Here is a 25,034-nt window from a genome sequence, read left to right on the forward strand (position 1 = left end):
CTTTGTTTTGATGTTGTGCCAAATAAAATGAAACTTTTTTCGAGCCAAATAACTTGATTTGATGTTACTCTACCTTCAGAAGAACTTTTAGCTTTTGTAGGTTTTAATGCAACTATATGACCATTCACATGATTTTTTTATAGACCACGGGATATTTCCACAAGATGTAATATTATTTGGGACAGGTAGAACTATTTTATTATTCCTGAAAAAATAACACGAAAATAAAAGTTTATATTTGATACAAATAAAATAAAAGTATTTTTGATAAAAAGGGGTTTTTGGAATAGTTAATTTGTGAAATAAGTGAGGGTAATTTTGTGTGTGTGTGATAATTAAGATTAAACTCTCGTTTTAATTCCTAAATTTGTGAGAAAATGTCATAAAATTAGAAAAATGTCAAATAAATTCTTAAAATTAAAATTCGTTAGTCATGATAGTCCCTATTATTAATTAACTTTGTGATGGACAACATTGATGTAGGCTATGAAATTTAAGAACTAAGATAATAGTAAATTGTACATATCACATACTAAAACAATAGTAATTTTAATTTTAGGAATTTATTTAATATTTTTCTAATTCCAGATGCTACTATGACAACATCCCATTGGTTTATTATATGTCAGATTTAGTTATTAATAAAATAAAAATTTGCTACCCAATTAAACAATTATTTTTTGTTGTGAAAACATCACATGCATTCAGATACAACCAAAAAATCCAAATTGTTGTGTCGCAGTGGCCATGGGTGAATGCATAAAAGAACAGTAGCCGGGGGGAATAGACGTTTCATTCAGCGACTCAGGTGGCAACCAGCCAACGACGACTTATATAAGAGAATACCATAAAAATGTGTTAATATACACATACTGTTGCAAATATTAGTGAGAACTGAGAAGTGCTATATGGTGCAAAGCACTTTTTTTTTTAATGTGTACTGAAAATATCTTTAACTAAAGATTCATATCATAAAATTTATGTGAATATTATCTTTCTTAATAATAATTTTTATAGCAAAAATAAGCTTCATAAATATTTATAAATGACATAGCAAATATAAAAATATTAATGACTATTATCCATTAAAAATAAAGAAATTTGGCATCCAAACTTAAAATTTAAGGAGGAAGAAGAGAGGAGAGATGTATTGACATCAGACATGGATTAAAACATAAAAATATGCTTATATAAAAATTAAAACATAAAGATTGTATAAATATATGAACTAAAACGTAATAATAATCATTAAAAAAACGTAAAAATAATTTAAATATAGAGTAAAACATAATTGTTACATAAAACATAATAAACACGTCAATGTCTCGTCAACGCTATATGAATAACATCATTTCATAGTTATGGAATCAAATGTAAAGATTATATTACCATAGAAACCAGATAAATAATTAAATATTTTTTTATACATTTTCATTCAATTTTATAGTTTGACTGTTTAAAACATAAGATATCAAACTTATTAAATGATGAGTCAACCTATCATTAGTTTAATTTTAATACAATACACAATTATTACAATTTTCAATCCATTATAAATCACTATAGATATAATTTTTAAAAATTATTATTATAAAAAATTAACAGTCATATTATTATTTTTGACTGCGCCGTCTTATTATAGATTAGTAGATGACTGTATATATAAATATATTTAAACTGCAAGTGCATTGTAGGTATATTCTGTAACATGTTTTTTACACTATTAAAGCATAAAAATTCAACTCGTACTGTCATACATAAAAAGTATAATTGTAGGCATATAAAAATTTAAGTGCTGAAAAAACCACTCAACAACAAGAAGTAAATATTTTTGGTTCTTAGTGCCACATATGGCATGAAAAGAGGTTTCAAATTATCATTTATACGACCATAGGAAAAAAAAAAGGTTACATTATTTTGAAAATGAAATAACAGTTAAGGGAGAACTTGAAATTCATTCCAAAACCTTTAAATGAAATTGTAACCACGAATGCATGGGGTTCATAATAATCATAGTGTTAAAAATTAGTTGAATATGTACATGAATGATGATGGAGGCAGAACACAAGTAGCTGTAAGTGAGAAAGAGAGATAACGAAGAGCACTAGCTGCGTATGATTCTGAAAGGAAAGCGAAGATCCTGATACCACTGGCCATGTTTTTCGGGTGATATTCTGTAGCCAATGTTTCAATCTATCTCTCACACACAGTGTTGCACTACATTACATTACAATATTAATATTACAGGTCAGCAACATATATTAAGGTCACATGTGATCGTATCACCCTATAATCCCCAGTTATGATCTGTTGACGAGACTTCTTTCTCATCATCACAAGATACTTGTACTTGTATATCACTGGTTATTGCCATTACACACACTAGTTTCCTGTATATTTTTGGCCTTATACAATTTCACCTTACTCCTTACAATTGGTGCATGTGGTAACAATCAAACTCATATCTTATAATGATGTAAGTTCAAATCTTATAATAGAATTTTTAGTCATATAGAGTTTCACTTGACTCATTATAATAATTGGTTTAGATGTTAAAGATTGAGTTTATATCTTAGGACAAGTAAGTTAGAATGTCCTTATTAATGTAAATACCTTATTGATTCATAATCTATATATATACAAATATCTATGTAACTATTATTTGAGTTTTAAGGTTTATTTTGATCTTCATTCCAGTGATATTTTGAATCTAATTTACCTAAATTTACTTTAACCAAAAAGAAAAAGAATTTCATTTTTTTTATCTTTAATATATACAATTTTTTTAATTAAGATATACTAATATTTAACAAAAATTTCTATTACATGAATTGTTGAAATAATGTCAACTTTTAATTGGAACAACAAAATAAAACTGCAATTAGCATGAATTGATACAAGTGATAAAATGATTTAAGGTTCTAACTTTAAATATAAATATATAATAAATTACGTTTTGCCTTGAGAGGAGCCTTTATTCTTTAGATTTTGTCACGTATGTTAGCCTTTAGTCTTTGAAAAGTCAACGTTCAAATTTTAGCTGTATATGCCTGTATGTGTATTCGGATAAGAAAGGAAGTCGTGTCTACAAATCTACAACATTTCTATTTTCAAGGTGTTTGTGGATTTTTAGATTGAGTTTTAAAAAACAAAATTTAAAATAGAACACGTTCTATTGAAATGGAACTAAATGAATTTATAATTCTATTTCCAAACATTCTTACCTCAATTTTCCAAACATTCTTACCTCAATTTTCTTTTCAATAACGCATTCTACCATTACTATTTACTATTGACATCATCATTACTATTGTGAATCATTGTAATTACCATTGTCTTGACTCTTGACAGTTCAAAGGAAATGGATAGTTTTATAATCGCACGTACTGAAGGTCTATTGTACCTTGTAGGCAACTTGGGCCAGTATCTTGGAACACTTTTAATTCATTTTCCAGGAACGAATTTTGTTTCGGTTAAGATGACAAACAGATGCAGAATACTACTGGTAAAAAAAAATAAAATCGGCAGTTATGTCTTTTAATGTTAATGGCTTAAAAAACATTTTGGAATACAACTCACTAAAATAGAATTTCTCCAACGAAACTAAATAAAACGTACAAAACTACCAAATATTGGAGCATGAAGCAAATCATCAGACATCAGATGATTTCTTAATAACAATTGCCTCAAAACGTACAATTTCTTAATAACATGAAGCAAATCAACAGACATCAGATGATTTTTAACTTGCTGGAATAGCCTTCAGTGGCTATTCTAGTAAGTTAAAAATATTAATTGGCTTTTACTTCTTTGATTACATTAGCTCCAAACATATTGTCACAGTGAAACCACATTATAAGAATCCACAAAGAAACTTTTTGACAATAAAATTGAATATAAAAAAAGTGATGAACCACAATTGCATTAATGACGGAAATAGAATGGCCAATAGCAAAACATACATAAGGTGGTGCATGTCTGTCTTAATTAAACGGGTGGAAAAAGCTTATCAAGTTTGCATGGTAAAGAATAGAATTCATCATTCTTAACATATGAGCTGTACAAGCCGAACCTCTCCCACCACTCCAAACCGATGGCTTTACGTGCCGCATCATCTTCACGGGACAGTGTGCATCCAAAATGAAAGCAACCAAGGCAGCAACTGTTGTGTGGGACATGAAGATCACAGTCACAACATCATTGAACTGCACAATTCATTCAAATGTAATCAATATTAATCACTCACTAAGGAAATGGGAAGTATATATATATCACATGGCATAAATGAAATTTGGTTTAATTATTTGTTTCGTTCTTATATACCTGCAAAATCTTTTAAGTTTTATTCCTTATAGACATTGGTGGATCCTTTTTTAGTGAGAACAAAAAATAGTTTAGAGTTAATTATGTTTTTGCTCCTAAACTTTTTGCAAATTTCATTTTTAACTCCTAAACAATTTTTTAATATTTTTTATTCCTATATTTTTCTTCTCCCAACGGTTTTAGTTCTTGCTATCAAGTAACAACATTAATTGATGATGTAATATTCAGTTGTTAATTGATGATGTAATATTCATGTTAGCAATCAAATGACATCATCAAGGAGTTTGACAAACAATCATGTATATATTTTTTGATAAATTATGTTTTTGGTCCCTCATAAACTTGTTTATCATATTCATCAACTAATATGAATAGATGAGATATTGAAAACACAATTTACTAAAAAAAATTGCACGTGCTTGTCCCCACAACATTGTGCGTGCATCTGTCATTGCTTACCTAAACACTTTTTAATCCGTTTTGATCCTTGTACATACACATTTTGGTCCGTTCTAGCTAGTTCCTACCATCCAAAATTGTAGAGACTAAAATGGACTAAAAAGTGTATCTGCAGGGACTACAAAGAAGATTGTGCTATAGTATAAGGATCAAAATGAATAACCATGAAATTTCAATGATGAGTTTTGGTTAAAGATATCTCACCCATCTAAGAACTTCATAATGTTGCTTCAGATGATAATATTCTGTGAAATATTGTGGTATGGAGAGGCCTAGGAAGAATGAGATGCACAACACAGATTTGTTTCTGAAATTGTTGAGGTTACAGAACTGAAGATAACCAAGACCCGCAGAAGCTACACATCCCAAAATAGTAACCAACACTGTTAAGTTCTATCTATATGCAAACACAACCACAAAGACTATTAATTAAAGAGAACTTACACACATAGCCGAATAACACACAATATAATGTTGCCATAATTGGCATAGGTACTGAAGCAAAAAATGATCCAAATTTGCCTGGTTGAAAAAAAAATTGAAAAGCGTACAACGTGAGATATCATATAATTTAGTAAAGAGAATAACAAAGCTAGGTAAGCATTAGAAATTCGATACTGGATTTTTATTTATTAATAAAAGAAAAGATATTCATTTGTTCATGAAAATAGTTTGTTATCCTATCATATTGGACAAACTAACTCAACCCATAAGGTGAGAGTTGCGATGGTACCAAGACTCTGAAATTATAAATAGTATAAGACAGCCAACAATGGTTCGTGAATAATTCTAATCATTGGTTCATGAACATTAGTTTCTAATCCTATCATATTAGACAGACTAACTCAACCTAAACATCTAGCTCATAAGGTGAAAGTTACACCCTTCTCCTATACACTATTTTGGGGCATATTACAACTCTATGTTGAATCTCCAACACTAATATACTACCAAGACTCTGAAATTATGAATGGTATAAGATCATATTGGTCTACCATACCAAACATAGAGAAGAAAATCATAAAACCAGATGATATTTAGACGACTCTTCGGCTTCCTGCTTTTGTCAATGCCAACAAACCAGCATTTTCCCTGAAATAGAAGTAAAGCATAAGCAGAAAAGTACAGGGGAAAGAGACCTCTAGCAAAAAATTGGCTGAACTTGCACTGATGCCGTACATCCAGTTATAGAATCAAACTTGCCACTGAGCAAAGTACTTACTACCTAAAAAATCACAACAACAATGAAACAAGTGAAAATGGTGTCACAATTTTATGTGCACAATAGTCAAGGGAGAATTGCAAAGTTTAGTGAATCCTACCATCCATCCAGCTCCACGGCTGATAACAGATGGTGGCACTTCCATATCTCACCGCAGCATAACATGTACCAGTATACTGCATATAAATGCTGTAAGAAAATGTTATGTTTCTAGGCAAACAAATGGTGAAGAAAGACAAGATGAATATCTAACTGATTTTTCAGTTTTACATGGTTTTCATTAAGAAAAACTATTGACATTGGATTCTATTAAGGGGTATAGTGTAATGCCTACCTCAAAAAGAGAAACAAAAGAAGCAGTCATCATAGCAAAAGCCTCCCCAGCATTGAAAGTAGGAGACCCCCATTGGAAGAAGCGAGGAAAATACACCCTGCGTAAACGGTGAACTTTATATACATGTAGAAGTCGAACTAACAAAAAAGACCAAAAGTGGTAGTAGGACTCATAAGGTTATGTTATATGAACACTTCATAACCTCCCAGACCAATCAACCGAATATTGATTAATATGTAATTGAATCGAACACTAATTGAAAATGACTATTCTGCTTAGAAATGAAATAGTCCAAATGTTTTTGGAAATTCTTACTATATGCAAAATCATTAAGCATTTTTTGCACAACTAAATTTTCATACATACAACACATTTTTTTCTCCTATCTCCTGAATTGTTGCTCATGTAGCACTATCTTCACATTTTTTAATCTCAAAATTTCTACTATTTTTCTTTCAACAGAAAATCATGTTAACCTTCAAAGAATGGAGCTAAGTATTTCTTAAAAGCATTAAAATGATAGATCATTAATTGAGAAAAAAACCAGTGTTAAGTCAACCTTACCATGGAGCGGCACTAATTAGTCCAGCACGATCAGTGCGGCAACTATTCTGTGTACTTTGTGGCTTGTGGTTATACGCAGTGCATGAAGTTAGAACCAGTGCAAATAACCATGCACTTGAAATAGTGAATAGCACTGAATACCGGTCATATATAGGCTTCTTGGTGCTCATATAACGATTAAGATACTGCAGAAGCATAGAACACCATCAAACACTTGGACCAAAGTTAAAGAAGAAAAATTAATTGGGCTTAAATTTCTTACTGTCCTATTTCACATTTTTTAAATTATTTTTTATAAATTTCATATCATCACACAACAACTCTGCTAGTCTACTTCATTTGATAGATGTATTAGAATTGTTCAAATGAACTTTTCCATAAGCACTTATACTAGACAAAAAACCATGGAATTAAAAACCAAATAAGTTTCTACCATATGTTAAAATTAGTTTATACATGAGTTAAAATCGGCTTATTTCATTTTTCTTTCCCATGGAAAAGCTTATATATCCAAACGGGGCCTTAGCAACTTCTACCAAAAAATAGGCCTAATTGCCTAGCACTTGCACCAAATTGTTCCTATTGGTAAATACACATACAAATCTTTGAGTGATTGAGAAAAAGTGAAGGGAAAGGAAAGGGGGAGAGATTGTGGGTTCGTCCCCCAAACTGATATTTCTAATAAATTAATATTTGTCAATTAAAAAAAAAATAATGCAACCAGGCTGCGAGATGAAAACAAAGATATTTAGTGCCGGTAGCCCAACTTCAACACATTTTGCCAGCTGCAACATTGATCAAGAAAAGGGGGGGGGGGGGGGGGGGGGATATAAAGCTGTTGTCAATTCAAACTTATAAGAAAGCTAATTGAATGGAACGTAAGAAGCAAGAGATCACAAATACCATTGGGAAACCAAGACGATAGAGACTGAGTCCAGTGAAAGTTACATAAGGGACTACACAGAGTGGCCTAAGGAACCTGAGATAATTGAAGTAGTTAACAAGATAAAATGATTATTGAAGAAGTTTATCAGCTGATGAAACAAGCCAAGAAAATCAGTCACTAACCTAACAGCATTCCTCCATAAACCGAAAAATCCAACAGCCATCTGGAAACATGATGTTGTGATCAAGGCACCTTGAATCCCTCTCATTGTCTGAGTAAACCTCTAGAAAAATCAAGCATAAGGGCTAAGTCAGCAAATATCACAAACAGAAAATGAAATGTTTTCTAACATGTAGAGAAAAAGATACAAAAAAAAAAAAAACAAAAAATAGTTACTTTGACCTCATAAGGATCTGTGTATGATTTATATCTGTTGGCTTGAATAATAGAAATTATGGGTATTATCTAAGTGTATGAACCAACAACTACAATTGGAAGTCGAGTTCCTAATAAGGATTGCAGAAATGTGCTTATTCCAGAAGCAAGCAGAAGTGTCTGAATCACCCTAGCCTTCTCAGCCTACATTGAATCAAACCATTTAGTTTCTATTTTGTAACATTTAAAACCACAAAAGCAAACAAAAAATGGAGAAAAAAAAAGTGCTTACATCTCCTCCACCCATTTGAGGAACAAGTATAGTTGGAATCAGAACGGTAATGCCAAGAGTCAGAAGGTAATGCTGAAACCCCAGTAGCAGTGCTTCACCTGCATCATACAGTCTCTAGTTTCTATCACTAATATTTTAATAAAAAATTTGTTAGTCTCAATTTGTTTTTGGATAGACATGCCTCAAATTTTTCAAAAACAAAATGTAACATATCTAAATTTCTGAACAAGCTTGGAATCAGGGTAAAACTTTTCTGCACTTCCATTATTGCATTCCGTAATGGGTTTTCCATAATGCAATGGGAAGTGTAGGAAACAATAGTGGAGTGCAGAAAGCAACAACCTTGGAATCATAGTCACACAAGCTACACCATGTAATTGACTAGTAATGACACATAAACACATTATCATTGTAATGATATATGTTAGCATTTGTGTTCTAAATTTCAACAAACTACCAAATTTAGAATCAATAATAATTCTCATTATCATCATCATTATTATTATATAAGTAAAGAGCGGTGTAAGATGCAATATTGAACTCCAGGTAATTGCTCTTGCACAGCATGCGGCTTCACCTCCTCCAGTTTTTTAAGCCACTTTCTTTTTTGCTAGCACCATCTGCATTTCTGTCAGGGGCACTTCTTTCATTGTTGCATGCAGCATTGTCTTGAGCCATGTTTTGCAGGCATCAATTGGAAGAAACGTTGAAAATGACTAGTCAATTTTCTAAATTTAAAGAGAATTGTATTAACTTCAATTGAATGACCAAATAATTGAAGATTTGGTTTTATCAGTTGCAGGAATTCGAATTATATACACCATTATTTCTATTAACTAATCACATAAAACGGTCTAGTATATTAGTAAGTTAATTAATTACCATGCTATTCACCTCTGAATTTATTTTAAACGACCATTAAGATATTGCAGAACCATGGAAGAAAGTTGTACAACGTTTTTATCTGACGTCAAAAACACACACTTCCAAAAAGTATAACGGGAAATGGTGGATTCAAAAATAGATTTAAATATCATTATTACGGTTGACATGAAGAGAGTATCTAGAACTTTTCATATTCTTGTGGTTGTCTTGTTAGAATGTATTGGCTTGAGGTTATCGGGATTAATTTCAATGCAAAAAAGAGAGAAAATATTTTAAGGCAATTTTGATGATATATATCAAAGGCATAAAAACATGAAATTTGATGAATGTCCAAAGATGGCTTTGGAAAGATAATGACTACCTGCATTGAAATTTTTCCTCTCCATCAATTAACAGAACCTGTTAGTAAAATGAGCAGGAGTTTAAATTTTTGTGACATTATAAGTTTTACAAAATTAAGATAAGCAACTTACATAAGCAAGTAGACATTGGAGTTGCTTTTAGAACACGTTGCTAATCTCAGTTGCTTAAAAATTAAGAATCGGTGCTTAAGTAAAGTTACCATTGGACATTGGAGTAAGTTACGTGGCATTGCTTACAAGAAACATTACTCAATGTTGCTTAGCCATCGTTCTTCAAACAAAATTATACTTTCAGGACTACCATAACCATTGCTCAACGAGAAAATAAAATAAAACAATCACTAAGAGGCCAATGCAGAATCATTACAGGACACGCCCAAGGGCCTCTACACTAAATAAATGGAAGTTTTCGAAAGTGTTTTGTAAGTATTTAATCATTGATGTTAACTTTCTATATGAAATATTCCCGTTAATATTTTGGTGAAAAATTCTTATGTCGTTTTTGAAACCACTGTCGTTAATTAGATTATTAATATTAGATTATTCAGTTGACAGAGGAGATATCAAGGAACTCAAGGGGGACGGGACCAATTTTCAAGACACAAAGCAGCAATCCAAGTCACCAAATCAAAAAGCCCCATGTTTCTTAACAAATGATGCAACTATGATACTCTTACAATAAAAAATAAAAAAGCTTTGGAAAAGAATAAAGAAAAACGTTGTAAGCACCTTCAAAATTCAAATCATGATGATATTTGATAACCACAGATTGTAATCTCCATCAATGAGTGTATGGGTGAGGCAAACAAACGTTAGAGTGAGCATTGATGATAGTGCTACCCTATGATTGATTCTATTTCTATTCAATTATCGACAAGAGCACAAATCTAGCTAAGGTCTCAATTTCCACCAACTATCTCATCCTTCTTAACCCAAACCATCTTCTTCTCTGTTGTTTTCTGCACCCCAACCTTAGAGTAGTGACCGTTACCACGATTACCATAGCCATAGCCATAACTTGCTTCACCACCGTAATACTTCCTCTGAGATTCAGAGTGACGAAAACTGTTGCTCATTTTCCCCAATCTTCCGTTCTGTTTACCATTCCCTGAGTTATTCGATGAAGAAACCCCAACTCTCTTTTCCATTTCCTCCACCGTTACGGAACCACCGTTCTTCTTCTCCTCCTCCTCGTTCTTCGATGAAACCCTAACTCTCTGTTCCACTTCCTCCACCGTTACGGAACCACCGTTCTTCTTCTCCTTCAACTCGTTTTCGATTGTGGTTTTCTCAGCCTCTTTTTTCCCATGTGCCGCTGTTCCAAAACCGTTGTTCATTTTCCCTAATCTCCCGTTGTTCTGTTTACCGTTCCCCGAGTTAATCGATAAAATCCTCACGCTCTGTTCAACAACCTCCTCTGCCGTAACCGAACCACCGTTCTTCTTCTTCTTCTTCTTCTTTTCATCCCCTGAGTTAATCGATAAAACCCTAACTCGCTGTCCAACCTCATCCACCGATGCCGAACCACCGTTCTTCTCCAACTCATTCTTCTTCTCGATTGTGGCTTTCTTCTCTGCCTCTTCTTTCCCCTGTGCTCCTGTTCCAGAGCCATCTCCACGCGCTCCTCTCTTCTCCGTCTTAGTTTTCCATGTTCCTTTCCCATTCCTCCTATTATTCTGATTCTTCTTCGATTCACTGGATTTTCCATTCAGATCGGCGGTTTCGTCACCGATTCCGGCGACGGCCTCCGATTTGCAGTTGTCATCGGAGGCCACCGCAACCTTGGTTGCGCGGCGGCGAGTTTCGGAATCGTTCCGATTCTTCGCAACATACTGAAACTGAGAACGAGACCTATAAGCGTTTCCGTTTCTGGGAACGAGTACCAGCTCTTGGTGTGGTTGTTGGCGGTGGTGGTGGTTGTGTTGTTCTTGTGGCTGTGGTTGTGGTTGTGGTTGTGGTTGGTTGATTTGGTTTTGCTGCTTGAGCCATCGTTCTTGGAGTTGAGCGAGAGTGAGATAGTTGGAGGGAAAAGAAGGGTGCTTCTTTCTCTCCTCCATTAAGACGCAAAACTCGCTCGTTATTTTGTTTTTATCTTTACCAGTTTCTGCTTTTATGCTTTTATTGACATGAACATCAAAAATATGATTGCAATTCGCGAGTGTGCTGCTACTTCGCGGACAAGTTTATTCAAAATTTATAAATAACATTTAACTTAGACTGAAAAAATTAATAAATTAATTAATGATATTAAAAATAAAATAAATATAAGTTGCCTTAAAGTGAAAAATTAATAAATTAATTAATGATATTAAAAATAATAAAGTATAAAGGAAAAGAAAAATCAGTATCCTTAAAATGCTGTGTTTGGTAGGGGAAAAAGAAATAAAGAGGAAAATGTGGGTAGGTGAAAATAAAAAGAGAGAAATAGATGAAGAGTAAAGTGAGAGTAATTGTTGGTTGATGGAAGTTGTTTAATAAATAAGAAAAATAAAAGAATTATTATTATTATTACATAAGAAATAACTTTCTTTATAACTTAAAATGCTTATAAAAGAAATACAAGAAACAACAGTTTGGGCAGCCCAGGATTGGTATGGACAGTCAAATTAATAAATTTACAGCGCGGCATTTGCTCAGTTTTGTGTGGAAGTTCTTAGTGGTGGGGCCACACTTTATTTCCAAAAAAATTGTCGCCATTTCATTTCATGTGTTCCAAACTGCTCAAATTCCTTGTACTGAAATTCATTGGAGATATTCTTTTTCTTACATTTTACTTCTCTTCCAAACACATGCTAATCCTGTTATAGCTCACAACACAAGGAAAGAAAGAAGTTGAATTAAGTACAAATAATCCATTTCTTTTGGTGAAAATATACAATTCTTCACACAGGCACATCCTATATTTATTGATGAATAGTAGGCTTTTTAACACTAGAGAAATGTATTTTTTAAAAATGAGTAAATTATAAAAAAAATTACTAAAATGGACAGGTCGTATTTTAAAATACAATTTGTTATATATGTATATATTTTTTATTTTTGTAAAATTAATAAGGATATCTAAACTTGCAGTGCATAATTTTTTTATATTGGTTATATATAACTGATGAAAAAAACGTTACATTTATATTAATTATATGCATAACGGATATAAAAAATTATAATTATACGTTAAGATATAATTGATCATTTCTCCAAAATAATAACATATAATAATTTTATGAGAACAACAAATTATAAGGAAAAAATTTAAAGTTTGTCAATTTCAAAAGGACCATAAATATATATTAAACTTTTTTAATTTGAATTATTGAAATCATATTTTTAAAAGATGACTAATTTTTAAGAAGTCATGATTCAATTCACTTCTTATATTGGCAGTAGCTTTTTCTTTTCTTTTAAAGTTGTGATTTTTTAATATGACTTTTATTTTAATTCAAATGAAAAATAAATAAATATATCACAAGTCGTGTTTTGAAATATAACTTCTCAATACACAATTATGTTTCAAAGTACGACATATTCATTTTCATATTTTTTTTAAAATTTATCTATTTTTATAATTTATTAAAATACATTACCTCTCTAATGTAAAAAAAAAAACATGAAGAAGAATCATGTTTTATTTTTTTTCTTCTAAAGAGTCAATTTTTTGTTTTTTTTTACTTTTGGCAAAGAGAGACATCGTTTCATGAAAGAACACATTTTTATTAAAAGATACAACCTTTCACATTTGTACCTTTTCATGAATAAACAAATACTTTCATGTGAAAGGATATGATTAACCTTTCGTTTATTTTGAAAATCTCACAATTGCTATTCTTGCTTTATAGCCACCCTTGTTGAGGCCTCAACAAATACAATTGTTACATGTACTTAATTTTCTGGTATGTTGTGTTTGAAAAAAAAAATATTAAGCAATTCTTTAAGTACTCCTTTTGTACCCTCTTATTATTCTTTCCATTGCATATTGTTCTAGTGTCAAACTGTTTAAAAATCTTATATTTGATTTCTATAGAAAGGGATGCTTCTCCCCGTGCCTTAAAACATTTCTAATGATGATGGTGATAACAATATTTGAAATTTCTCTTTGAAGATGTTTTCTAGTGGAGCCAATTGTGTGAGACAATGTCTTAACTAGTTGCAAAGACCTCTTCATTGTTTGAATTTGGGATGGAGTAGCATTTTCACTTTTTAAGTGGATGGGCCCAAGAGCAAAGTAACTAAAGCTCAAATTTAAACCCTACAGTTTTTTTATTAGTTTTATAATGTAAAAAGGCCTCATATGTTGCAAAAAGTTTATCTATGTTGACTGAAAAGGCCTCATAGTTATCAGACTATTATGTCCTGCACCCCTACTATTGTATGATGTACCTCCATTGCATTTTGAAAAGTCCATTCCAAAATTTAAATTTGCATTTTGGAATGAACTTTTCAAAATGTAATGGAAGGTGTTTGATGCAATAGTGAAAGTGTAAAAAATAAATGCCTAGTTATCACATTTAAAATAAAATATTTTTCTTACATTTTGTTTTAGGTCTCACTCACTGTTTGACCGATTATACTTTTTAGCAACCACTCTTCAGCATGTATGAAGTTTGTGATTTTCAAAAGCTTTGTGTTTCCATTTTTTTTCACATGTCTAGGTCACCTACAAGTTTTTCCAATATGAAGAATCCTAAGTGGTCAAACGTCCATGGATGAAGCTTCTTGTACAATCGTAACATCCTAATAAAATAAAATAAAATTAAAAAATAAATTAAAACAAACACTCCAATAAAAAAATAAACTTAAAAACAGGAAAATTCATAAAATAAATTATAATTAAAAGATATAAATTCACTAAACATATAGCACAAGACTTCTTAGCAACAAATACTTACCCACTATTTACACAAGAATATTCTTTTGACCATGGACAATAGATAAACTCAAGCATACTATTCATCCTAATAACGTACAATATATATGTGACAATGTACAATATATATATGTTGAAAAACACATTTTCATTTGTAGTATGTTAAGATTAAAAATATAATAAAAAATGTTTCCTAGAAGTGTGATGTGGAACTTTGACCAAAGATATCACAAGATAGAATTGAGAGGTAAGATGACACTCCACAATCAATCTAATATTGAGATGGTGTGTGGTGGTCGATAGTATCTCAATAGTGCATAATGGTCATATGTATTGTAATCGTCAATAGTTTAGATGATTTTCAACATCAGTCAATTTTTTATGTGTGCCTAGATGAGTAATGGTTTCATAAAGAATAAAAATGTTTCACCATTTATGGTGAAACCACACAATGGAAGACAATGAAGTTCGGAGTATAACACTCCCAAACAATGGTTTCTTCACATGATCTATACCCCTTTGTTTGTCAATGACTCAATGAAATAGTGGTTGTTGAAGAAAGGAAAAGTAAGAAAAAAAGAAGAAATTTTAATAATGCTAAAAACCTAAAATGACATTAATTTTATGTAACACTTGCTTGATATTATCATTTACTGATGTGTAATATTAATGTCAACAACTTATTTATAGTTACGTCAATAATTTTTAACAATAAAGATTAACCAAAAAAAATGTAGAAACGATTTTATTTTTTTTACAAAGGCTTAAATAAAAAAATCAAATAAATTATAAAGATTAAAAGTATATTTTAAAAAAAATCAGGTTGATATAATAACCAAGTCAAGCACCGCTAACATTGATGTTTAATATTCAACAATAAGAAACATTGATGTTTAATTCCAAGACAAATCATAACGCTTCGACGACGCAGTTGTTCCATCTGGTCGCTTAGTCATTCATGATGATAAATATCAAATAGCAAAACAGAAATTGTATTAATATAAAAATTTACATAAGTTGATAATACACCTATTAAATTTATTTTAATATGATAAAAATATACTATTAAAAAATTTATATAAAAATAGTGGAGGAAAAAAATAATAAAATATAGAAAACAAATCAAATAATATTATAAAAATATCATAAATTTATTATATAAATGAACATAAACAATATTGTAACAAAACACAGAGCAACAAATCGATTTATGCATTGCGTCAAGACAAAACAATGTTATTTTTATTTTTTTTCTTTGTCACTTTATTTATTTTATTTCATATTATTTTTCCTTATTTTTTAAAAATGTTATAATAATAAAATGAGGAGAAAAAAAATACTCTAAATATGATTTTTCTTTATAAAACTCGCATGTATCTTTCACCAAAAATAATTCTATTGGAGTTAATAAGACTACAAAGCTATAAGTGAAATTAAAATCAATTTCTAAAAAGAAGGATCCTTTTTATTAGAGGTTCTACTTGGTATTAATATAAATTTTATTATTTAATATAGGTAAATTAATAACATTTTTAATTCCTGAGCCGTAAAAATGAAGTTTTTAAGTATACTGCTAATAGTAGCATAACTATTCAAATATATACTATTGAAATAAATTTTAAAAACTTGATATCATATTTATGTTTCGAATAGTTATAAAATATCTTTAAATAGACATTATTTTTTATTAATAAATATAAATTTTGTAATAATTTAAGAATTATATGAAATAAAAATATAGATATGAATAATACTATAAATTTATTTATAAATTAAATTATATACTTATGTATAAGATCATTTTGACTTGGATTGAATTGATAAATCAAATCAAAAATCTGATTAATTCAATAAAAAAAATAGTTTTTTCAGTTTTTGTTATTTTTTTTTCAAATAATTTTTTTATTAAATTTAATTGGTATATGAACATCTCTAAATATATCTTTATATTTTAAAATATTTATATATAAGATGATCTTATCTATTATCTTGTTAGGGAGACATAAAATCACTACTAGAAAATAAGTTTATAACATCGGTTATTAAGGACTTTCAATATCGGTTATTAATCGATGTTGAAACTATTAATGTTAAAAGTTATTTTTTGCTCACCAACATCGATTTTTCTAAAAATATATATTGTTTTTTTGAAATTTTTTTTAATATCCTGCTTGTTTTTTTAATTATCAACTGTAATTATATATTACACAACTTATCATTTAAAATTGTAAAAATTCTAAACATAAACATAAGTCATCCTTAAAAAGAAGTAAATGAAAACTAAATGTAATAAAATTAGAATATGCAATATATTTTATATAATAAGTTGTCTATCCACTAAAGGATAAGTTGACAAAAAAATTCCTAGCAGAAACATTCCAAGTATCATTTTCAACAAAATATAGCACAAAGAGTTATTATAAACAAAATTTACACGTATTAATATAATATAATGTACTTAAATTACAAACAAATCTAAAATAAAACAAAGTTAGATGTTACATCCGGGAACTCAAATATAATTTGTATTCCAACTTTCAAAATTTGTGATTCTACAGAAGTCCTCCATGCACAGTCAATTTTTACAGACTTCTTCCAATGATTATACACAATCATGCATTTCCCTTTCAAATTCATATGAGTGAATCCAACACCTTTCATAAATAAGTACATGGTACTTGACACATGCTAAAATTAACTATAAATTCATCTTAGATATGTATATGATTTTAAAATTTGACAAAGGTGTTTTTGTACTGATTATATACATTGCTGAGTTGCTCACCAAACTGTTGCAAGTCACTTTATACTCATTCAACAAGACTTTAAAAGTGTATGAGTTAGGAATTTTGTGGTACAAGGTGTGCTACTTAGGACAAACTTTTGGCTGAGAGTTGCTTTTGGAGATGGTAAGAAAGAAAACACTTTGTCCAAAATGGATTATGATCACTTGATGATTTCCTGTGAGTTCATAGAAATCTCTGAGTTCTATCCATCTAGCCAATATAGTTGGGTTCACCAGATCTTGGTTATATGTAAAGAGTGCATGTTGTCATTACTGTCTAGCAGATGCCAAATATGCTTTAGTTGATCATTCCATCTTACAACAAAGGTCCTACTCACTTCACCATAAGGCTACATTTAAAGTAAACTAATATAAGTAATACTGATGTGTTATATCATGTTATGTTTATTTGAGAACAGTCTTGAAATTATTTACCAGATCCTTAATATGAACTGTGTTAAACATTTCCTCTGATTTTTTTTGTTAATCTTCATCATTGTCTTAGCCATTTCGTTCCAATTCTTTTGATCTTCATTTATCGTTTCTAAACTCCATTTACAATATAAAAGTTACTATTATTAAATGGTGAAGCATAAATAAACATATAAAAAGAATAACATCTCAACAAGCTTAGTATACAATTGTATCTAAAATGTGTTATACACATATAAACAGAAATAAAATATCTTTTTTGACTTCATCCACAACATCTGTTTTGCCTTAAATCTGTTCAATTAGCAACTACTAATCTAACATTGTATAGTCTCTAATCTAAAATTACCCTTTGGCTTAAAAGCTAGAACTTCTTAAAAATAAATATGCATGCCTACCTAGTAGTAGTAAACCAAGAGATATAAGATTGGTCTAGTACATGCCACAAAGTTGCAAGACACAATGCATATACCCATTTTTGAAAACTAAGAATGATATTCCTATTTTCAAAGTATCAATTTTTTGCTTCAAGTTAAAAACCCTAACATCATTTTGGGTTTGTGATAGAAGATTGAAAATTTTAACCTAGAGTGCATAAGGATTCTTACCCAGTGAAATGGGTCTATGTGTAACTCTGTTGTGGTTGGCCGTTAGAGGGACTGACCCTACTCCGCCAATGTCGTCTGGTTGGACATTAGATGGAGGTTGTTCGTCTACCAATCGTGTCTTTATTTTCATCTTTTGAAGCACCGTGAACATATATGAGTGCTAGTGTAGAACAAAAAAAAAATACAAAATTCATTAGTGGACCTCACGACACCTCATGTTGTGTTTTCTCCCTCACGTCGTCCACCACATGGGGACGGCGCCATGACGTCTACACCAACGCTAAGCAACACCACCCAAAGCACAGGGCAAAGCATTTAAGTTGCCACCCAAAGCGCAACACCACATGGTGAGTTCGTTCATTTAAGTTGCCAAAGGTAAGAGAAAGACATACCTTGTCCCCGAGACCAACATCGACAGCTAGTGTGAGTGGGAGACTGAGATTGAGAGTGAGTGCAAGCGAGAGCGAGTGTTCTGGGAGGAGGAGTTGTAGTGTCGCGGAGGAAGTGAGAGCGTGAGGAGAGTGATAGTGGGTGCGAGAAAAACAATTATATATATAAAAAAATAATGTCGATTTTTAAAAAATTGATGTTAACCTTGCCAAGTTAACATCGTTAAAATCAGTTTTTGAAAAAATTGATGTTAACAAAGTCACGTTAACATCAATTTTCAAAAAATTGATATTAACAAACTCATTCTATTTATAATTATGTCAACATCTTTTTGTTAACATCAATTTTCATCAAAATCAATATTAACTAGGAGATGATAAATCCTATTTTTATTGTAATGAATGTCAAAATTGATCATATTTTTTAAATGTTAACTAGTGATCGATTAATGTAATATTCTTCCATAACAACCTGTTTGTATACTAAAATTGATAATATATATAATTTAAAAATATATTTAAAAAATATGAATAATTTAATTATTTTTTTATAGCCGTTCAACTTTGATAAAATTAAAACAAAAGATCAAGCAAATAATATAAAGTTATAATTCAGCTAAACAAAATCCCTTATATGAAATTATTGATGATGTAATGGTTATTAAGATAATTTAAAGTGTTACTACAACTAATGCTTAAACTTAAAATGTGTCTTCATAAAAAAAAAAAAACTTAAAATTTGTAGAACCTTGTAATCCAAAGCATGACTAGATCGAAGCAACCTTAGCAGATAGTAGTACATTGAAACAATTTCATATGACGAGTTTCTTGTCCTGATATGTAATGCTTTAACTCACACGATTTGAATAATGGGAAATACAATCGCCCAATCAGGAGGAGCTTGAGGAGAGACGTGGCTAAGCAGCATCAACATATGAAAGTTCAAAGTTCAAGACTCGAACGGAAACACACGTACCATAGTATAATAGCAGTAACAGTGGGCCATAACTATTAGTACTAATTGATTACTACCAACGCAGTCCTTTGTTCAGCCAAAGAGAAAAAAAAAGTATTGTCATTTGCATGGTTATGAAATTATCGAGTTGACTCGCTAATTCTTACGAATTTATAAATTCATTTGTTTTTTTGAGTCGACTTTTGAGTAAATTTTTTTTTTAGTAAACTCTAAACAAACTCTATAAACTCTGAGTAAATTCGGTAAACTCTTGAGTTTACCACCAAGTCAATGAGTTAGTAAGTTAAAAAAATTAAACCAAAATATAAGTCATTTTTTATTGTTTTCTTTTTGTATAGTATTCAACATACCTTCATTTAGTGTATTATTCTCAAATACAAAATTCTCACCTTTAATAATATCAAACATTTATTCTCTAATAACAACAAACTCTCGATGAGAATGATCTACCACTACTATAACCTTTGCAAATTATTATCTAGTAGTGATGTATTATTACTAGGTTTGATTAATTAAATATTTTGAACTTTATAATTTACTATTTTACTTTATTATATTGTTGAAATATTTAATTAATATATTATTTATAGATATTATCTTTATACGAAATAGACTCTTATGAATTTACGAGTTGAGTCACGAGTCGAGTCTATCCAACTCTCATGAGTTTACATAAACTCTCGAGTTTGATAACCTTGATCATTTGTAATGGGATACTAATAACAAAAATTATTAATAAAAAGTTTAAGGATGAAGTATATACTAATACAGTAGTAATATACTACTACAAGACATATTAATAACACTTTTTAATTCTTGAATTATAGTAGTACTTCAAAGTTGAAAACAGTGAATAACATTTACTGCTTTTTCTTAAGATTGATTGTCATACGTATGGTTGATGAGTAATATTGAGTTGGCGGGCAATATATACTGACTCTCCAATGAGATTGAATCTCATTGATTGCATGCAATGGGAGAGGGTGTTGATGCGACATGTGGAAACACAACAAATGTTAACCGACTGGGAAGTGTTTGATGAAACTAGGGAAGAAAAAGACAGGGCGACCAAACCAATCCTCATAGGTGTTTTCATGCATGGCACTCTACACCACACGCGTTATGATGACAGCCCCCTTTTGGTATAATAAGCCAGCCAGACTACACCTCATTGGCGTTACACATTCATCATTCATGAGCTAGCCTCCCTCTTCTTAAATATGGGTGCATCAATTCAATTGTTACCACCTTAATTTGACATAATAACATTTTCACTCTATTTCCCATTCTACCACTCCCCTAGCTAGAAAAAACGTCCTTATCCAATGGAGGTAGTGTTAAAAAGAATAAATAGTTAAATTTCTCTATGGTGCAATACATTGGTTTATGAAAAATGAAAATATCATTTCATAAAGACAAAATATGAATATAATTTTTAAATATATAAAAAGTGCGATAAATTAATTTTATTATGGTTGAATTTATGAGATTAATTATTTTATCATTTAGTTATAATATTTAAAAATCAATTTTATAATAAGTTTATATTTTTTAAAAATTAATTTAACATCAAGTTATGAAATTTATGAATCAATTTATCATTTTATAGGATTGATTTATTGTATTTTTTATATATTTAAAAATTAAAATTAAATTTTTCTTATTTTAAAAATTGATTTATCAATGTTGCATATTTTGATGGATGAATTTGATTATTTAACCAAAATTAAAAATTAAAATTACCAATAATATCCCTATGTGGTGTAACCATGCATGGACCCACTTTCAATGCCCAATCCCCACATGTCCTTCTTCATTAGCCTAGCCAACACGTACCCACCGTACAATATACAAGTGTCATTTTCTCCTCTCTTCTTTCTTCATGTTGCCTATCTCTCATTGGTTCACTTCTCTATACTTCAATTTCCACCAAACAAAACTCTTCTCGGATCCTTACTATGCTCACTCATTAGTCACACACCCTTATAACCCCCTCTCTTCCAACGCCCTCCTTCCTTTATAACTCTCCCCCCCCCCTTTACCCTCTTTGTCAACAACAGTGTTCCCATAGGAGATAATAAAAATCCTCTCATCATTCTGCCTCAGCCTCATTGCATCCCACAAACTATAGGATCCTCACATTGCTAGCACCATGATCAAGACCTTGAATCCTTACCCAAATCCAGCAAAAACTGCTGAGATCATGTCAAGGTACCGGCCAATAGCACCAAAGCCTGAAACCTCTCCAAACTCCATGAGTGAGGGCCCTTCTTCCTCTTCTCTCTCCCAGAAGATCAAGCAATCTCCTTACCTTAGGAATTTATGGCCACAGCTTCAAGCCAGACCCACCAGGACCAGAAAGAGAGGTAGAGCTCCTTTGACACTACCCTCTTCCTCCCTCAAGAGACACAAGACAACACATCATCATGTCCTAGGATTTTGTCCCCCTTGTCATCATGTTGTTACATCATCATCATCATCCCCATCCAAAAACCTTTCCTTGCAGGGATTTGCTCCTCCACACCCTCTTCCTCATCATCTTGGAGTGCTCAATTGCACCATGGAGAAAAACAACACCAATCCAAGCTTAGTGACACTTCCACTCCTTCCATGCTCTCCAACATTAACAACCAAGCCTTGTGCGGGTGAAGTCATAAACTTGAACACCAAAGCGAGTGTTCCTGAAGAGAAAGATCTCTTGCAACAACTTCAAAAACCAGTTTCCAACAACATTATTAATGTCATAACACCTCAACCAATTCGCCCCATTGGTTCTTCCATAAGCGTTGTGTGCATTAGTGAAGACTCAACTCTGTCACCTCTTGCTCAAACACCAAAAAAACCAAACGAGGTTGAACAAGAGGTTGAGAATGAAGCCTTGCCAACTGTCATATCAGACTCAAACCACAGAATCAGGATGGCGAATTCTGCATACAAGGAAATGGTGGGCCAGCCAGTGTGTCCTTGGCTTGAATCCATGGGAAACCTACTTCAATGCAGGAGGATCAGTGGTGAGGTGACACTGAATCTCAGTGACTCATCAACTGTTATTCCAACTTCATCAAACGGTTTCTCTTGCTGGGTGAGGATAGAGTGGCTGAGTGAACACAACAATAAGAAGAAGAACTGTATCAACGCATTCTGTGATGTGATGAAGTTGGCTTGTGAATCCAGGGATTATCTTTTCACATGGAGGTTCCACACTCGTACTACCAGGGAAGCTTCTCAATCAAGTTGCAACGCTTGAAATTAATTAATATATCTTAATCAATGCACATATAGTTTTCTAGCTAGCTAGACTCTAGTACCATGATCGATGATGACTAGCTTTCTTGTCTGCTATCGATATACATATATGTACATGGTTATATAGTATTGCTATTAGGGATGATCAAATATAGTTTTGCCTATGTTTCTTTTTACTAAAATGTCTTGATCAGGACCTTGTTCTTCTGCTGATAGATCAAAAATATGTATCAAGAACCAAGCTATTTAGTATTTAATTACTATATAAACTCTTTTCCAAGTACAAATTCGGGAAACGGGTTTACCCGACTATTATTTTAACTTAGCATACAGTTTTACATAAACAAAAAGATCACAAAAAGGGGGAAATTGCACTATTGTTTTCCGGCTTTTTTGCCGAATGAAATATTGTCTTTATTCATAGTATATTTATTAGGACGTAATAAAGAAGTTGAAGATGATAAAAACAAGGTGGTGAGATGGAGACGTTACTGCCTCGGTTTTTATAAGGTGGTCTTCATGTAGACTATACTGAGGGAGGTAATTTGGGGGAAAAGAGAGGAATTTATTGCAAGGGATATGATGGAAAAAGTAATAAAAGAGGACATCACGAAAAGGGTGAGGCAAGAAAGGTCTTAGTAAAACATTGAGGCAGAGACACCTTTTAAACAAGGTTCCAAGTCACAAAGGAGCAATCTCACCTTTAAAAGGGATGTGTATGTGAGGCCTCTTTATATTTTTTACGTGCAAATAAGTCCTATGAGATCATGATGAGGAACAAAGATAATGTGATCTAAGTAATCATATGTGCAAATAATGTCTGCCATCAAGTATTCCATTAAATGTGTGTGTATATCAATAAAAAACTTACGGTTTTGCACATAATTAATAAGGACTATGTATGAGTACAGATGACTTTTATGAAATGAAATTATCTTTGCTGATCTATAATAAAAAAAAAGGACTATATAATTATTAGAAAAATGAAAAAAAAGAACTGTATATAAGAGAAAAAGTAATAAAGATACTCTATTAGAGTATTACACCCATTTCCCGTCCTATCTCCTCCTTTAGGTGCAATTAATTAAAATTACCCGAGTACGAATTGAAACATGGCACGGCACGCACGCGCACAAGGTGATGAAACAGAAGAAGCTGTCTAAAGTCTATATTACTCAGAGAAGTGTCAACGGAAAAGAGCAAAAATAAAATGGTTTTTCCATTAATTAACACGCAGGTTGATGCAAAACTCTTAACGTCCAAAAGGTAGCTTATGAATCATCATTAATTAGCAAGAAAGGAAGATGAAATTAATAAGAGGTTAAGCTGTAATTTATCAACATAGCATACCAATATATATATATATATATATATATATATATATATGGTGTTTTCAAATCATGATTTTGAGCACTTGTGAAAAAAAAGCATGACTTTGAGCAAAAGCTGAGACCATTTGTAACGGATTTTCCCACCTATTCTATTATGGCAAAAAAAAAATAAAAAATACTAACAGTATTTTCCTAAAATGACTAAAGAAATTTAAAAAATGGGCAATAGAATTTGTCAGATATTTTTCTTTTCTTCAATCATGTTTGATTGTTTTACATTTCTTATTGCTTTAAGAGATTTTGTACCAATTGCAAAGTGACATTTAAGAGAAGCAGCTGCAAAGGTTAATCTCTAATTATAATATTTTGATAAATTATACCTCATTATTGCTTTACATTTTTTTTTAATTTTCAAAATTATACTTTCTTCTATTGAGATTAAATGTTTTGTTGGTCCCTTTCGATTCAAATTTAATTTTATGGATGAAAAAAAATATAATTTAGAAGAGATAATTTAACCAAAGATGACCACTCAGGTTTTTTAACAAAAAATTAAAAAATATTTTATACCAATAACATTATAAAAAAATCTTTAATCTATAATTATAAAAACAATTTTAGATTTTAGATTTTTAATTTTTTTTACAAGGTTCATCTTCTCATAGAGTTCGTCCTTTGAAAATTTTTAATTAATAGCGTCTCTT

The 25,034-nt window shown here is 31.0% G+C and overlaps 2 protein-coding genes and 1 pseudogene across 2 annotated transcripts; 1 reads left to right on the forward strand and 2 right to left on the reverse strand.

The window, feature by feature from the left end:
• Positions 1-3,568: 3,568 nt before the first annotated feature.
• On the reverse strand, positions 3,569-10,527 carry LOC100777174 (putative nucleobase-ascorbate transporter 10; annotated as a pseudogene).
• A 74-nt stretch (positions 10,528-10,601) lies between these two features.
• On the reverse strand, positions 10,602-11,759 carry LOC102669131 (putative uncharacterized protein DDB_G0272516). The gene has a single exon (XM_006601632.1). It carries the CDS (start codon positions 11,757-11,759, stop codon positions 10,602-10,604), a length of 1,158 nt encoding a protein of 385 aa, XP_006601695.1.
• Positions 11,760-21,706: 9,947 nt separating this feature from the next.
• Positions 21,707-23,236, forward strand: LOC100778232 (uncharacterized). Its single transcript, XM_003549328.5, has one exon. It carries the CDS (start codon positions 21,906-21,908, stop codon positions 22,998-23,000), a length of 1,095 nt encoding a protein of 364 aa, XP_003549376.1. The 5' UTR covers positions 21,707-21,905; the 3' UTR covers positions 23,001-23,236.
• The last annotated feature ends 1,798 nt before the right edge of the window (positions 23,237-25,034 follow it).

Source organism: Glycine max, chromosome 17, assembly GCF_000004515.6.
Source record: "Glycine max cultivar Williams 82 chromosome 17, Glycine_max_v4.0, whole genome shotgun sequence".
Taxonomy (NCBI): domain Eukaryota; kingdom Viridiplantae; phylum Streptophyta; class Magnoliopsida; order Fabales; family Fabaceae; genus Glycine; species Glycine max.